At 35.7% G+C, this 16,205-nt stretch overlaps 1 protein-coding gene across 1 annotated transcript in view; it reads left to right on the forward strand.

Moving 5' to 3' along the window:
• LOC140166668 (uncharacterized) overlaps window positions 1–16,205 on the forward strand; it is a 39,661-nt gene that overhangs the window by 933 nt on the left and 22,523 nt on the right. Inside the window, exon 2 of the mRNA XM_072190166.1 lies at window positions 301–548. Within this exon, the coding sequence (XP_072046267.1) occupies window positions 301–548 (248 nt within the window). The remainder of the gene's footprint in view (window positions 1–300; window positions 549–16,205) is intronic.

Here is a 16,205-nt window from a genome sequence, read left to right on the forward strand (position 1 = left end):
ATGTTTTTTCGCATATCCGGATTTTTCGCATATCCGGCAGAGAGTCGGTCGCGACGTGTCCGGATAACCGAGGTTAGACTGTAGTGTAAGCTTTTTGATTTTTACAGGCCTGAACTTCGCCCGTGAGCTTTTTTTTTATGTTATTAGGCCTATAGCTTTTTAGCGTTTCAAACTAAAATAGTTCGCTGAAGAAATATTATTCCCACACCTCTCGTACGGGTCTATAATCACCGGGTCTGTATTATAGTTTTGTCAGACTCAGAACCTCGGAATTTCCGTTTTGATTTCACCATTTTTCAGTCACGTCTGTTTGATTCTAGATATCCGCTTAGCTACAGTGCTATTACTGGTGACGGCTTCCTTTGCCACAGGCAACATCTATGGACCATGGTCAGAATGGGGTGAATGCCATTGTTTATGGCCTTTCCCACAGAAACAGCGACAAAGAGTTTGCAACCCAGGATACGAGGCCCAGTGTGAAGACAAGCAATTAGATGATGGATACGTCTGTACATGTAATAAACAGGAGACGGCGGATTATATAGAAAGTAGGCATAATAACTGATTCTTAATGCTCTGCGTGCTAGCATGCGCATGCGCTTCAACGGAAAAAGTTGAAGTTTTGAAATATTTTCTCAAAATACCAAGAGCTATCTTAAGAACTACTGAACCAATATGCCTACTATGCTTGTTTGTACTCATTTTAATGCATTTTTCATGCTGATTCCAAATACGGTCATGAAAATTTACATTTCTGAAATTTTTGAATTAAAAAAAAATTGAAATGAATTATGTCGTCTGCAGTCGACACCCGCGTGAAGAGAATTAAATATGACTGTATGAATCATTTTACCAGGCTCTATCACTCTTGAACACATGTTGAAGGGAATAATTGGATTGCATTTGTTCCGTTCTGCCCCCCCCTCCCCTTGGGGATCTTTCATGTTTTATGACCTTTTACATAGCTTGAATACGAGATGAATAAGTTGGTCTGGATGTACCAAAAAGAGTTTATTTTGGCATTGCAGATCTTTTAGCAGCTTATTTGTGATTCCCCTTGATGAAGATCCTGTTTAAGAGGCGTGCTATCTACTGGAGAAATCATAAATAAAATGAACATCTTTTTAAATTTGTAGAATTTGAAAGGATGAAATGTTATGAGTCTGTATTGGCATTAAATCCCCTACAGGTAGTTCGTATTTTAAGGTGTGTGCTGTCTACTGAAGATAGCAAAAAATAAAAAAATTGAATTGAATTTGAATTAGAACCGAGAAAAATGTGTCTTGTGGATGGGGGGGGGGGGGAACCATTAATAATTTTTAGAGAGACAGGATGTCAGGATCTTTCACGCCCTGGGCTCTTCTAAATTGGTGCCAGTTATGGCGATCAGTAACTATACGGGAAGCTTTTAAAAAAGTTCCAACAAATTTTGATTGAAGGCATAAAAATAATCTTTCTTAATCATCCCTTATTTAACAACTTGGAAAAAGACAGATTATTGTCAATTTTAATTTTTGCTATCTTCAGTAGATATTAACAATCTCCTTCAATTAGACCATTTCTTTCCAAACGGTTTAATAAAAGGTATGAAAATAACAGAATAAATTCTCTTGATCATCCCCATTTGAGAAATTTGTACACAGAATGTCTACGGTATTGTCTCAATTTTAATTTGTGCTATATCTTGAATTTATAGCAAGCGTCTTAAGGGATCTAAAATGAGCGTTTATTGCGTTTCGACAGTATTTTTGTGGGACATGAGAGCACCTCGGACCTATCGAATTGCATTCTGAATACGAAGCATGTCTTTCTGATATCAAATAATTTTCATTTTTGAAAATCACAATATAATAAATTTTATGACAAATTATAAAAATTTGATATTTTTCAAATTTTGATATATAACAGTCCTCGAAGTAAATTATATAAATCTAATGATATATTCTTAAAGTGTATGTAGCAGGAGGAAAAGCCGACGGTCAATTGAAAATTTTGACATTTCATATTGAAGATATGGATTTTTTTCCCAAAAAGACCTAATTTTGTTTGGTGTTTTGGGAAAAAAAATCCATATCTTCAATACGAAAGGTCAAACTTTTCAATTGATCGTCGTCTTTTCATCCCACCTACATACACTTTAAGTATAAATCATCAGATTTATAAAGTTTACTTCAAGTACTGTTAAATATCAAAATATCAATTTTAATGATTTGCCATAAAATGTGTATTAAATTGCGAATTTAAAAAAAATCAAAATTATTTGATATCAGAATGACATTATTCGTATTCAGAATGCAATTCGATATGTCTGATGTGCTCTGATGTCCCAAAATAAATACTGTCCAAACGTTCATACCCCACCCTTAAGTTAGAATATCCCAAAGGGTTTTCTTAAATAAAATGTTTAATAAAAGGTATGAAAAATGCCTTGATTATTTTATTCATGTAGTTTTGTTTTTGTTATTAACTCTATCCAAGCGGGTGTCGAGACGACAAGTTTCAATTTTTATTTTATATTCGTGACCATTGGAATGAGCATGGAAAATGCATCAAAATGAGTACAAACAAGCCTAGTATTGGTTTCGTGGTTATAGCTCTTGATATTTTGAGAAAATATCTCAAAACTTTTTATGTTGAAGCTTATTCACATGGCTAGCACGAAGATTATTGTAGGTGTACCCTTCATAATCATTAGAGAATGAATTTGGAGAAAACCTTCTGATAATTACAAACACTCGCTGAGCAGCAAGACCTTCCATCTAAGCTTTTAATCCGATTAGCTGATTATCTATTTGTTTTCATGAATTGGAAGACATTCTTTGATATATTACTGAGCTCAATCATCTGAAATTACTGGAGCGTGAGCCACCCAGGCTGGTGGCTCAGCATAGTATTTTATTAACAGAAGGTTTTCTCCAAATTCGTTTCCTAATGTGAATGATTAAATGTACAATTTCTGAAATTATCACAACTTACAGCTTCTGATCATCCCTACGAACTCTGGTCGAAATGGGGCGAATGTGTCTGTAACACCAGGAAAAAGACGAGAGAACGAACTTGCAGAGTTGGATATGAGGTTCAGTGCGCTACAGGCCCAGAGGACGCTTTTACAGAGAAGACGAATTGCAAGTGTAGCCAGTCTCAAAAGAGGACTCAAAACAGGAATAAGAATAAACAAAAGGGTAAGAAAAACAAAAAATGGTAAGATCCAATTATATATAACTGGCGGCACTACCCAGATAACATGGCGATATTGGTCCGATGGTGGCCCAATTTATGTTCAATAATGGCCCAATATAATTTGCTCATGGGCCCAAGATTGGTCCAAGATTGGGCTTGGGCCAAATATTGGGCCAATATTGGACCAATTGAGGCCGTCACGGTGATGCCAATATGAAGATTACCGATGGTAAGTCAAGATTGGTCCAATATGGGCAGCAACATAATGCCGATATGATGCCAAGATTGGCGTTCGAAAACCAACGTGGGGCCAATATATGCGAGTTATCTGGGTAGTGCCACATGTGCACTTTGCATCCTTCTGTGTGGCACTCAGAAAGTGTTCAAAAACAAAGAAAATAATTATAAGTTAATAAATGCGTATCACTTGTTGGGAGTGAAATACTGAAATTGTACAAAATAATAGCTAATAAACGCCAGTACTGAGATGTTGATGCGTCAAAGAGTGTATGAATCAATATCAAAGGATGCCTCCGATAATCACAACATTATGCCCTATTTTTTAATATAAAAATAATCATCATGCACGAATCACATGGTTTTATTTAAAACAAGCTCATATACGGTATACCATAAAAACGAATAAAAACAGCCGGCTCTCAACACGCGATATTCAAAATTCCCGGGCTGAAATTGCCTGTGGCAATGACGTCATGGTTATTTGTGCTAAATTGTCGTCAGCCTTCATTGTGTTACTGGGACGTCATTGCCACAGGCAATTTCGGTGCCCGGGAAACATACTGCATTACTGTCCGTTTTCCTATACACAATACACAGTGCTCTCACCATTGACGCGCGACCTTTACAAATAGTGTATGTTAGAAGTATATTGCATTTGCCTAGTTAACATCACTGTGTGAAAAATAACCGGCCAATATTTAAACTATTCCCCAAACTTCTAGCAAATATATTTCTCTAACATGACCTAAAATTACAGCTAGGTTAGATGTTCAGAAATAGTCGCACTTTCGTAGAATATGAGTGAGGGCAAAGCATAGCTAGCTCATAGCTAGCCAACTGCCCGTGTTAATTGAATGGAGATTTGACCGAAAATATTGAGCTATAATGGTAACGGACCGCTCCGTTCTGAAGGATGCCACAAAAAAACGGTACACGCTACATTTAAACTATTCTATGAAATTCTAGAAAATATAGTTTTGTAACATGTCCTAAATTTTTAGCTAATTTAGGTGTTTGGAAATAGTCGCACTTTTGTGTTTTAGGAAGGATATGTAAACGACAGATAACACCAAAAATATGAAGAAATTATTTCCAAACCGTGTTAAGTCAACAATCATTATGTTGCTCATTTTCAAGAATGCTGGTTAACAAAAAGCAGGCCATTGTCTCATTTCGTGAACAAAGGTCCACATACCATTGTTTCCTTGTGTATCCTTTATAATCAGTTACCCAACTGAAGCTGTATTATAGCACCTCATAGCGATACCGAACATATAAAACAGACACATGCGCACAACCAGAGAAGATCCGATTTAATCAGTTGAGCTGTTTCAATGAGTGTTATGTATAGGATAATGGCCGCGGATTAGAACGTTCGTGGATAAGAATGGCCGCGGCCCGATAGGGCCAAGGCCATTCTTATCCCGAACGTTCTATGACGTCGCGCTTTTGTTTTATCGCTCCATTATTTTCCACGAATGGAGTGTTATAGAAATAGGTTGCTCATTTACAAATTGATCAATTGCTGATTGATACCGTAATAATAACAATGATTGTGCAGGTGCGATTGAAAAATACATTGACCCAGCTTTATGTAAAATTTCAATAGAATTACCCATCACGATCCAGGTATTTAGTTCAAATCATCCGTAACCACCTTCTTGAATGATAAAGATTTAAAATGTTTGTTACATTAATTGAATAAACGTAGATTCGTAAAATCATTCAAGTGATTAGACCAACAATAGTTCATTATGCCCACTTCTAATGTATTAGCTATTGAAGTAGTTGCGTTTAGGTCTAGTATTTTGCATAATAAGGAAAATTGGCAAAGTGGTCATAGGTTCATCATTACAGTGACGTACCTCAAGAAAGCTAGACCTGCTGCTATACCTGAGCAATGATACTCTTCTCTGTGAATCGAGTGTTCGATTTTGGAACAACCATGCAGATATGGACACTATTATTTTAAATCTTCGTTGGATTTGGATAATTCTAATTTTGTGATGGAATCATTCCGAGGATATATATCGTTGATTCGCAGCATTTATTTCGATTAAGGCAGGACTTAAATCATGATTCTACGATTAGCCGAAGAAAGGTACGAGAATGGTAAATGTGTAAACTTTGTTTTATTTGGTTGGCCCTATTACAACCCATTTTACCTAGGCCTACATGTCCCTGAATTTCGGCGGCAAAAACAAAACAAAAACAAAAACAAAAAACTTCGCCGCCCTCGCCGAAATAAAAGCCCCGACCTCAACTTCCAGTCCCCTCCCGAAATCAAATGGAGCGTCCCTAACATTTATCGGATAGGCCAACTGATCGATGTAAGTAAATATCCAAGCATCACCAAAATACCATCAGATGAAACATCAGATGTACTAAAGACATATCAAAATTAAGCAGAAAATAGACATACCGTACTGTGACTTTTATCATCAGTATTTTAGCATTTTTTCGGACCTGCGGCTTATACTCCGTGCGGCCAATATTCCGGAAATTACGGTAAACATGTGCAAATCAAACAATTAAATAAACAAATGTATAGGTATGCATTGATACAGAATGTAGATGTAGCAATGTTTCCCAAATAAAAATTATACGTAGGGTCTAAGCGACTGTAAACGCACACAAAATATAAAAAAAAAAAAAAAAGAAAAACGAAACGGAAAGTTTAGATAAAAGAACAGAAAAAACCCGGATGTAATTTTTCAAATACTAAAAATATGTTAAACATTCAACTTGTTAAAATTAATTGAGCGTCGAAAGTAAGGTCCATAATTTAAAGTATAGGCCTACACTGCAGATAAAAATGTTTAGGTTTCTGTAACCCTTTTTAAACACGCCAATGTGCTTATTAAAAACTGAAAATAGTTAGTATCCACATTTTCCAGAAATTACTGGTACTTTCAGAAACCTTACTCCTAACCTAACACTTTCATTCCCTTTTCAAATAATCGCACTCTAAAGACAACTTCGCCGCCTTCAGCGCAAAATAAAAGCTCCGACCTCAAGTTCCAGCTCCATGGAGTATCGTAACATTATCATGATTATGATATTCAGATAGGCCTACTGATTATAAGTAATATTTAAGCATGCCAAAATACCGTCAGATGAAACAAAATACAGCTTGTACGAAAGACAAATAAAAATTATACAGAAAATAGACCTATTGTGGCTTTTATCATTATTAAGGTTATTAATTATTTTAAACTGTTGTGATTTGGTAGTTCACAGCATCTTACGAATGGTAGTGAGCTTTGGCAAAAACTGCATTGCTCAATTCATAGCGAGCGTGTAGAAGAATTCAAATATCACAGATATACTTTTATAGGTGCTGCGGTTCTTGAGTTACGTTGTAAAGAGGGCTGAAACAACAACAATTTTGTAAAACGTACATAACTAATTAACAACAATAAATTAAGCAAGTTTGCAAAGTATACGATTTGGGCTATTTCACGTTAAGGAGGCACACAGGATCACTGAAGTGTTACATGGCCAAAATTGAGTTTTCATCACTAATGTCATCTTCAAACCCTATTTTATCTTGTCATTCATAGATTTTAAAGAAATCTTAAAATTTGAACCATAAGAAAAGCTATTTTAAAGACCCTTTTTCATTAAAAATTTGTCAAAATGCAAAAGCAAATAACATCATTGTTTTCCCGCAATAGATCGCGTTCGCGTAATGCGTACTGCGGCGTACAGCTAGCAAAAACACGCACACAAGGTAAACTGGATGGGCGGGTGATTGCTGATTCAGGCGCTGGAGTCGCCAATCGCGATCACTACCGTATTTTATCGTATTGATAAACTGCCAAACTGCGGGCCGACAGACCACCACCGTCCCCGGCCCAAAATCAGTAGGCCTACTCGATAAATTTCGCCAAAAAAAAGTGCTGGTAGTGGTATAAATTACGGTCTTTTTTTTATATGAACATAAATAGTGATTTTTTGTTGTTTATGTTTTGTTTTTCAAGTTTCATTCTGAACGCGAAAAGATGAAATTTATCTGTAAGAAGTAGTTACCCATAAGAAGCCATGTAATGATGATATAATCTGGGAGATACGATAGAAAACGTAGGCCCTAATTATTTTGCTAATAGGCTAGACTTAGCCCGTACGGTATAGTACATCATTAGGCTTATTATTTTATGTTAAAAAAATTTGTTTTATTTCATTCATTCATTCATTCATTTCATTGTTATTGAAACGATAGGCCTATATATTTCATGCAGTCCCAGCCTTGGTTCGGGGGCCTCTGCGGTCGTTCAGTCTCGTCTTAATTTTGAAGACCATAAAAAATAGGAAAGCAGTTACTACCGGTAGGCCTATATTAAATACCTAGGCCCTGAATAATGTTTCAAAGTTTATTAAAACACGGATTTAAGATTCATTTTCAAACGTTCTCTACTCCTGATTGACCGTAACGCAATGTCAAAAAAACGTTGACATTTCAATACAATCATATCGATCATCTAGGCACAGGCCTAAAACGCAAATTCGTGCTTTTTTCATAACCCATTTTAACTACATTTCCATTAGTAGGCCTATAGGTCTAACATGCCATGATTGCGATAAAAGCTTTTGGTTTTACAACACTTTTTGCGAATGTTTTGGCCGCATGCCTTTTTATTTGCAATGTTTGTCTGGCTTTCAACTTTCACGTTTATAATGTTTTCTGCATACTTTAAAAGGTAGACTGCTTTAAAGCATTTTTCGTGAATGTTTTCATGCAGTGTTTAAAAACGTTCTTTACAGCATGATGCCTATTATATAGGCTACTGTATAATCATACAGGGTCGTAAAACCACACTCTAAATAATTTAAAGCACATAAGTTTTCCGTTTTCTACTTTTGAAATTCGGTTTTGTTAGGCTACATGTCAATTTCCGTGTATTTTCGTTTTCTTGTGACCTCTCCGTGTTTTGCCCGTGTAACATAGGCCTAGGCATACTTTTTGTCCGTTTTACAAGAAGTTTATTCAAGACATATTTAATACAACTTTTACCCCACTTTTTACACGTTTATTTGATTGAAAACAACAACAGACACACTTTTTTGATTTTTTTTGTTATTCACTTTTTATGCGGTACAAAATATTTTATAACTTTATTGTGGCTTTAGGCCTATAATAGGCCTATGACTTTTGTACGTGTTTTGATATTCCGTAAAAAGGTGTAGGCCTATAACGGGCGTTAAAATGCCTAACTTTGGCGCGGACGGGCCGCTGTGGTGCCTTTCAAGCACCAATGCAAAAAAAGCCATTTAAGAAAGTGTATTACTAAAAAGAAAAAGCAACGAGTAGTAACAACATCATGTTTGCGGTTCAGAAAAGGACAATGGACATAAAATAATTGCTTGTCAGTTATTCTATGCTATTTTTAATGTTCTGATGTCCGCAAATTTTAATAGAGCATGATCTTTTTTTATACGGAACATGACAAAATTGTGCTTAAATAAACATGGTTTCGTTCGCGGCAACACGACCATGCGTTGTGCCATAGACATACCAACCTAGACCTATTACTGCCCATCCTTTACCACAGCGGGAGGTGAAGCCCCGTATCCAAGGTGATATTGACGGATTGACGGGGTTACTAGGCGCGGAGAAATATCGCAAACATGTTTGACGCGCTCGTTTGCGTGATTACTGCGCCGTTATCGCCGCGTCAAATGCAACATGTTCCATAGACGCGAACATGTCTGCTTGTTGCGTCCGGGTATGCGTCCTTGTCAAATTCGTTGCTAAGCAGTGTCGGCTTCACTACGCGAGTCAAAGTCATAGGTCTAGGTTCTCGTTTGTCTGGGCGTTGTGCAACATATTCGCGTAACCAGTCTGTCTGTCCGCGCGCCCAGTCGCTCCTCAAACGCCGACGCGACGCCGCGGCCTTGCCAGACGCTCCTCTGCACCATGGAAACAAGACTGAAGTAAATAAAATGGCTACTCCATGTGGATAAACATCTGCCGAATGTGCACGGATAATTTTGTCATATTGTATATTTTACCTTCTAAATCACCAAAAAAATGCCAATCTGCTGCAGTTGGACGCCCCTTCTCATTTTCTAACTTGACCAAACGTCACAAATCACCGGATTATATATTTATGGAATAATCTTCAAAAATGGACCTAAAATCCGCTGTATTTTTCTAAATCGCGATTTTTGGCAAGTTCATTTTTGACCACTTTTAACCATTTTTGGTCCGTCATAGCGTCTAAATGAAGCATCACTGAGGTAAGTTTTTAAGTCAATCGTTTAGATATGATCAAATTCTAGAAAGTGTTTTTTTATTTTTTTAAATTAGGGCCTAGAACTTTTTTTATCACCCATGATTCAAAAATTTGAACACGGGTCTCACGTTTTTACTGATTTTTTGCCTATATTTTAAAAACTAAGCAAAATTTCGAAAAAATAAAAAAACACTTTCTTGATTTATTTGTCTAAATTAATAAAATTCATGTTTTATAGTTTTTGATTTTCAAATAAATTTTTTATGGCGGACCAAAAATTTTGGTCAAAAAAGCCGTTTTTGGGGATTTTTTCGAAAATTGTACTTTTTGACCCCAAACTGACATTTTAAATGGATTTATGAGCTCATTTCCTTTCAAAAAATGTATACTTTTATATACTTTACATAAATAGTTTTGGAGTTATGAGGTGAATAATAATGGATAATTAGTGATCCTGTGTGCCACCTTAAGCGTACACTTACAGTCCCACAGAGGGTCAAAATTAGAAGTCCTTAAGAGTAGTATTGCGTACCAATCAAAGAAAATCAAAAATAGTTGGCAGACTTCAAAAAATGGAATTTCTTCTTACTTTATATCAGGATGCAACTTTGGTCAAAGTCTACAAAAATCAAAATTATTTCATCACTGCACCTTCGTTACCATAGCAACGGCCAAAACATCAAAATGACCGGTTTTAGACTATTTCGGCACTTTTACAAGGCTAAAAAAATAACAAGTTTCAGGATTCACCATATAAAGGAAAAATAGAGGTAAACCTTGAGAGTTCCACGACATAATTGGCAACATCTAAGCTTTCTAAAAATACAGTTGTTTTAACAAACAGTCTGTCCTACTTGGGATATTCCATTGTTTCAAATAGGGTGTTTTTCGTAATTTTTGACTTTCTGAAATATAGCAATATTCAATGAGCTGTAACCCCAAAGTGGTGCTTTTTATATGTTATATTTTTCAGTGTGGCTGGACTAGATAGTACTGTACCCAAATAAATAAAAAAAAGTTTTGGTAATTTTAATATAGACAAACAGTGTTGCCATAAAGATAGGTATTTTTCCATAAATTAAGAGTTAGACCATGTTAAAAATGTTACCACACATGAAAGGAAACATTCTCACATAATTTTTCTGGACCAGTTTTTCATGAGCAACAAGAATTTATGAGGTAAAAATAAAAACCATGTATCCTGAGAACTTCCTGTGAGGGCGCTTTATTCAAAATGGCTGCCAAAATCCAATGAAAAGCTACTATACGTTTAAAAAGATAAGTGACTAGATTTCGGATTTGTATTGATGAAAGTAATGTATAACTATGTCAAGGTATTAATAGAATGGTACCAACATGTCACAGTTGGGAACGCTTTTCAAAATGGCCGCCAAAATCCAATGAAAAGCATATATGGTTAAAATAGTCACTTATGAGGTATGATTGCAGTGGCGTAACATCATAGGGGCACGGGGTTACATGGCCCCCAATCGATCTGAATTTTAAGAATCCCAAAAAACGGACTGCCACCCATATTGGTTGGTGCCCCCTCCCATATGATAACTGGTGCTACGCCACTGTATGATTGACCAGATTTTGGTTAAGCATTGATAGCAGTAATGTAAATATACGTCAAGATATTAATAGGAAGGTGCCAGGAGGTCACAGCTGAGGGCACTTTTCAAAATGTCGGACCAACATAGTACACCGTTAAACTTAAAATAGTCACTTAAAAAGAGGTAGGCCTATAATTGACCAGATCTTGAATTAATATTGATCCAAGTACAGTAAAATTAAGTCAATGTAATAATAGGAAGATACCGGGGGTCACAGTTGAGGTTGCCTTTCAAAATGGCCACCAAAAAGAGCGGCGTGATATCAGCCACAAAGCCACAGATAAAAGTGTTAAGAAAGAAAGTTGTCTTTAATAAGAGAATGTAATAGTTGTCTTTGATGAATCATTCAATAGTTGTCTTTGATCATTGTCACCTCTAAGCAAGTGTTTCAGAGTGCTATATAGCGAGCTACAAAGTGCTATATATAGCGAGTCAAGATGGCTAATATGATCACCAAATCTCCAAAATGTCCACCAGAGAATTGTCCCTATGTATTGACAAAGGGCAGGATATTTACTTCATACTCTTCTTGGTTTCACTGAATTCTTTTATTGTGTGTTTATCTTCGAGATCACTCACATCGATATCACTACATTAAGAAAATTAATCTCTAGCCTATCTGAAATCAAAGCGGCATATAGGTCATATATATATCTTCTTTTGTGAAAACGTTGCATTCTCTGAAAAGAAAAGAAGATAGCTGCACTTTGAGTCTGCTAAAACCTTTTCCTTCTTTGACACCAACAGACTGCTTTGTTCTCGATGTTGGTAAAGAAACTGTTGAAATCACAAGACAACTGTGATTACCTGGCGATAACTTTGGATGTTATTATTGTCATACCTCTTGTTTTTATCTCAACATACATGATGCTTTATGTCAAGGAAAAATGCAACAATGATCAATTGTCTTGCATATAGGCCTACTGGCAAAAGCGAAATCCTCATACATGACTGGTAGGTGTAAATTTCCTGACTAAAGCCATCGGGTCAACGGCACATGCAATGCCAGTTGCCTCTGCTGTAACTTCAAGAAGCAAAGTTAAAAAGGGACACATTGGCCTATTCAAAACAACACGGACTAGACATCTGGTTTGAGAGTGGTAAATGGCTAATTTGTGTGTGCCTTTGATTTAAAAGAAAAGGAACAAAAGGAAACTGCAACAAAAGAGCTGAAAAAAGTTATGAAAAGTACAGAAGTAAAAACTGAAATAAATATTGCTTTAAAATAAAGCTTCATTGAAGAAACTGTGTAGTCTCTTTGTTGCGCTTGTTGGAATCTTTTTGCACATCGTATAGGCCAATTTGTCACTTTTAAAACTGGACCTTCGTCTATTCAATAAATTGCTTGTAACTTTTCTTCTTGAGGTCACATTGGATTCAATGTGGTGTCATAATGTGCATCTATTACAAAAACCAATTTACCCCAATATGGTTAAGTTTTGAAATAATTGTGCTTATTTTTCCAAGTGTAACTTGGATCGGGGGGGGGGGGGCACTCAACTTTAGAAGTGACGGGTATGTGCCTACCGGCGCGGTGTCGCGAAGTAGGGGCCTATCGGTAACAAAGCGTTATTGTAAAAATGGGGGTCATTGGGTACAAACAAAATAAAAGTGGGGGTAATTGGGTATAATATTTTGAAAAAAGGGGGTCATTGAAAGGGGGGTCATCGGGTATGACTTTTAAAAAAAGGGGGTCATCGGGTATTAGTCGACTTCAAAAGAGGGTTGACAGGCACATACCGTTGCTTCCAAAGTTGAGTGGCCCCCTGGGGTAAGGATACTTTCTTGGCGCAGTATATTTAGTGAATATGTTGCCCTTCGTGAACATAAATTATTCCTGTGGACATTTTAGTGGTCATCTTGACTTGGTGACTCGTTCTTTTGCACCCTCAAAACGATAACTTAGAGGTGACAATGATTGAAGACTACGATTACATCAAAGACAACTATTTCAATGTTTCAATTTTTTTCAATAACATTATCTGAGGCTTTGTGGCTGATTATACTGTACTTTGATAAATATTAATCCAAATTCAGATCAATTATGCCTCTTAAGTGACGGTGTACCATATATATATAAGCTTTTCATTGGATTTCGCAGCCATTTTGAAAAGCGCCCTCAACTGTGACCTCCTGGTAGCTACCTATTGAAATCTTAATTTAGCGTTACATTACTGTCATCAATACTTAAGCCAAAATCTGGTCAATAATACCTCATAATTGACTATGGTAACCGTATAATGCTTTTCTTTGAATTTTGGCGGCCATTTTGAAAAGCGTCCCCAACTGTGACCTCCTGGTACCTTCTTATTAATATACCGACTTATTTATACATTACTTTCATAAATACAAATCCATAATCTAACAAATTCTATCTTTTATCCGCCTATTTTAAGAGCATAATTGCTTTTCATTGGATTTTGGCAGCCATTAAAAAAAAAAAAAGCGCCCTCACAGGAAAGTTTTCAGGATACAGGATTTTTACCTTACACAATCTTGTTCCTCAGTTTCTCCTTTCATGTGTGGGACCTAGCTCATTTTTAACCTGGTCTATTTGGCCGTTTTTCAGCACAGCTGTATGATAGGTAATAACAAGATGAGCAACAGCTTCACTGAGAGACGTTTTTTCTGGCAACACTGTCATTAAAATATTATCAAATCGTGTCTCACTTTACGGTGTATTGATGCCAATTTCTGTTGGTACATTATCAACCCTAATCAGGATTTTCAGTGAAAGTAAATGCTCAAAATCCCTATTTTTCCACACTACCTTATAATGTCAACAATCCTAAAAAGTTCAAAGTTTCTGGCAACACTGCTCTCCAGTAAAACAATTACCAGAACTTTTTTTTCTATAGATAGGTAGACCAATAACTTATCTACCTACCCTGCAAAAAATAATTTAAAAAAAGCACCACTTTGGAGGTTACGTCATTTCTAAAAAGATCATTTTTTTCATAATTAAATTAATGAAAAACACCCCTATTTTACAAAATGGTATCTACCATATTGAAATAATTAATTGTTATGTTTACTTCATTTTTGGAAAGGATAAGGATGGATGCTTCATTGTATGGGAGAAGATTATTTTAATTCACGTTCTTCATACAGAAATATGACCTAATATTTAAGCATTTTTCCAGTTGTGAAAAGGGTAAAAATAGTGAAAATTGGGTCAATTCATATTTTGGCCGTTACCATGGTAACCATAGATGAAGAGGTAAAATGTTAACCAAATTTATACATGTTGACTCAATGTCTAACCATGTGCAATGTATAAAGAAAATCGATTTTTTGAAGTCTGCCACCACATCTTTGATTTTTATACACAAGGTCTCTTAAATTCATAAAAATTCTATGATTTTTAGAACTTCATGATGTACCAAATTCAATTCCAAAATATCAGAGCGTGGGATCATCAATAACATTGTTAAATGCATCACTAAAGTTTCAATGGGAAAATGCATGGCGTCTGGAGAGGACATTTTGTTTAACAAAACAACACTAACCACTTCAGTGCTATGTAGTTCAAATAATGTATGGGTCAAAATTATTTGCATTTGTTTACATTGTTCATTAGATGATAATACACATTTTTTAATCATTCTACATGACATTTTTTGTTTAAAAATTAAAGTGCGGGCTTCTGCAAATCCAGAAGCAAGTTAAACGATTGTTGAAAAAACTCTTACTTTATTATAACAGTATATCCTCTTGTGTATCATTTTTCTTATCATAAATGTTAGTTCTGATGTGTTTTAATTAAATATTGTCAAGTTCCCATATTTTTCAGTAGAACTTGTGTTTTCTGAGCTTTCCAACGTATGGGTGTCTGGAGAGGACATTTTGTTTAACAATCAGTTTTATTAGGTCTGTTAATGAAGTAAATTTTGATCACCCTGTATACATAGAAGCAAACATCGCACCCAAAATAAAGTATATTTCTGGTTGGCTTTTTCAATTCAAGCTCTGTTTGATTTTGTGGTCCTCAGATTGAGAAAATATTCCTGAAAAGAAAAATATACCACACATGTTCCTTAAAAAGTTCATTTTTACACACTGTATATCGTCTAGTACACCCTGAATATTGATTTCGAATTTTGGTCAGTTTAATCTCTGTTCTTAATGCTTTCCAGAAATAGGCCTACCTGTAATTGGTTCATAAAATGATATAACTATTCATCGCAAAATTGAAAACAATGGCCATACCCGATGTCAGTCAATGGTATATCAAACCACAATATGAACCTGAAGACTCGTCATCAGACTTAGACACTATCCATGCTATCAATGAGGAATTGCTATTACCCCATACCACAGTATTATGTTTATAATCATTCCTAGGCCTTATTAAAGGCTCAGATGCATACAACTTTTAACTCATTTATGTTAAGTACAAACTTGAGCCTATGTTCTTCATTGTAAGTAAATGTCATCATATGTTATTAAGTATACCAAGAAATGAACTAAGTACTCAGCATATAAATTAATTTGTGCCCTCATTGTGGGTTTTAAGACAAAATAAAATAAAGGAACAAACATCATTCTCCTTTTTACAGTGTCGTTTCTAAAAGCTCATTTTTAAGCCAAAGGTCCTCTCAGTGAATGTGAAATCCAACATTTTTTCTTCATTCACTGCGCCGTCTTTTTTAAAGACATTTCTTGTTTTCACTGATATTCAAGCAGCATAGGCCTACTTATCTTCATCAGTCTAATAAAAGTTTTCATCAGATGTTATTACACACAAATACTGCTAGAAAAGCATACCATCTCTTGTATTTTACTTTTAATGAAGGCTCCTGTAAATCCAGACACAGGTCACAGCTATTTGGTGAGGCATGAAATCCACACTTTCACCATCAAAACATATCTTGAAAATAGATGTTTCTGACTACAAATGTTCACTTTAGATGTGTTGTCAATATCTAGATGA

This window comes from Amphiura filiformis, chromosome 12 (genome assembly GCF_039555335.1).
Source record: "Amphiura filiformis chromosome 12, Afil_fr2py, whole genome shotgun sequence".
Taxonomy (NCBI): domain Eukaryota; kingdom Metazoa; phylum Echinodermata; class Ophiuroidea; order Amphilepidida; family Amphiuridae; genus Amphiura; species Amphiura filiformis.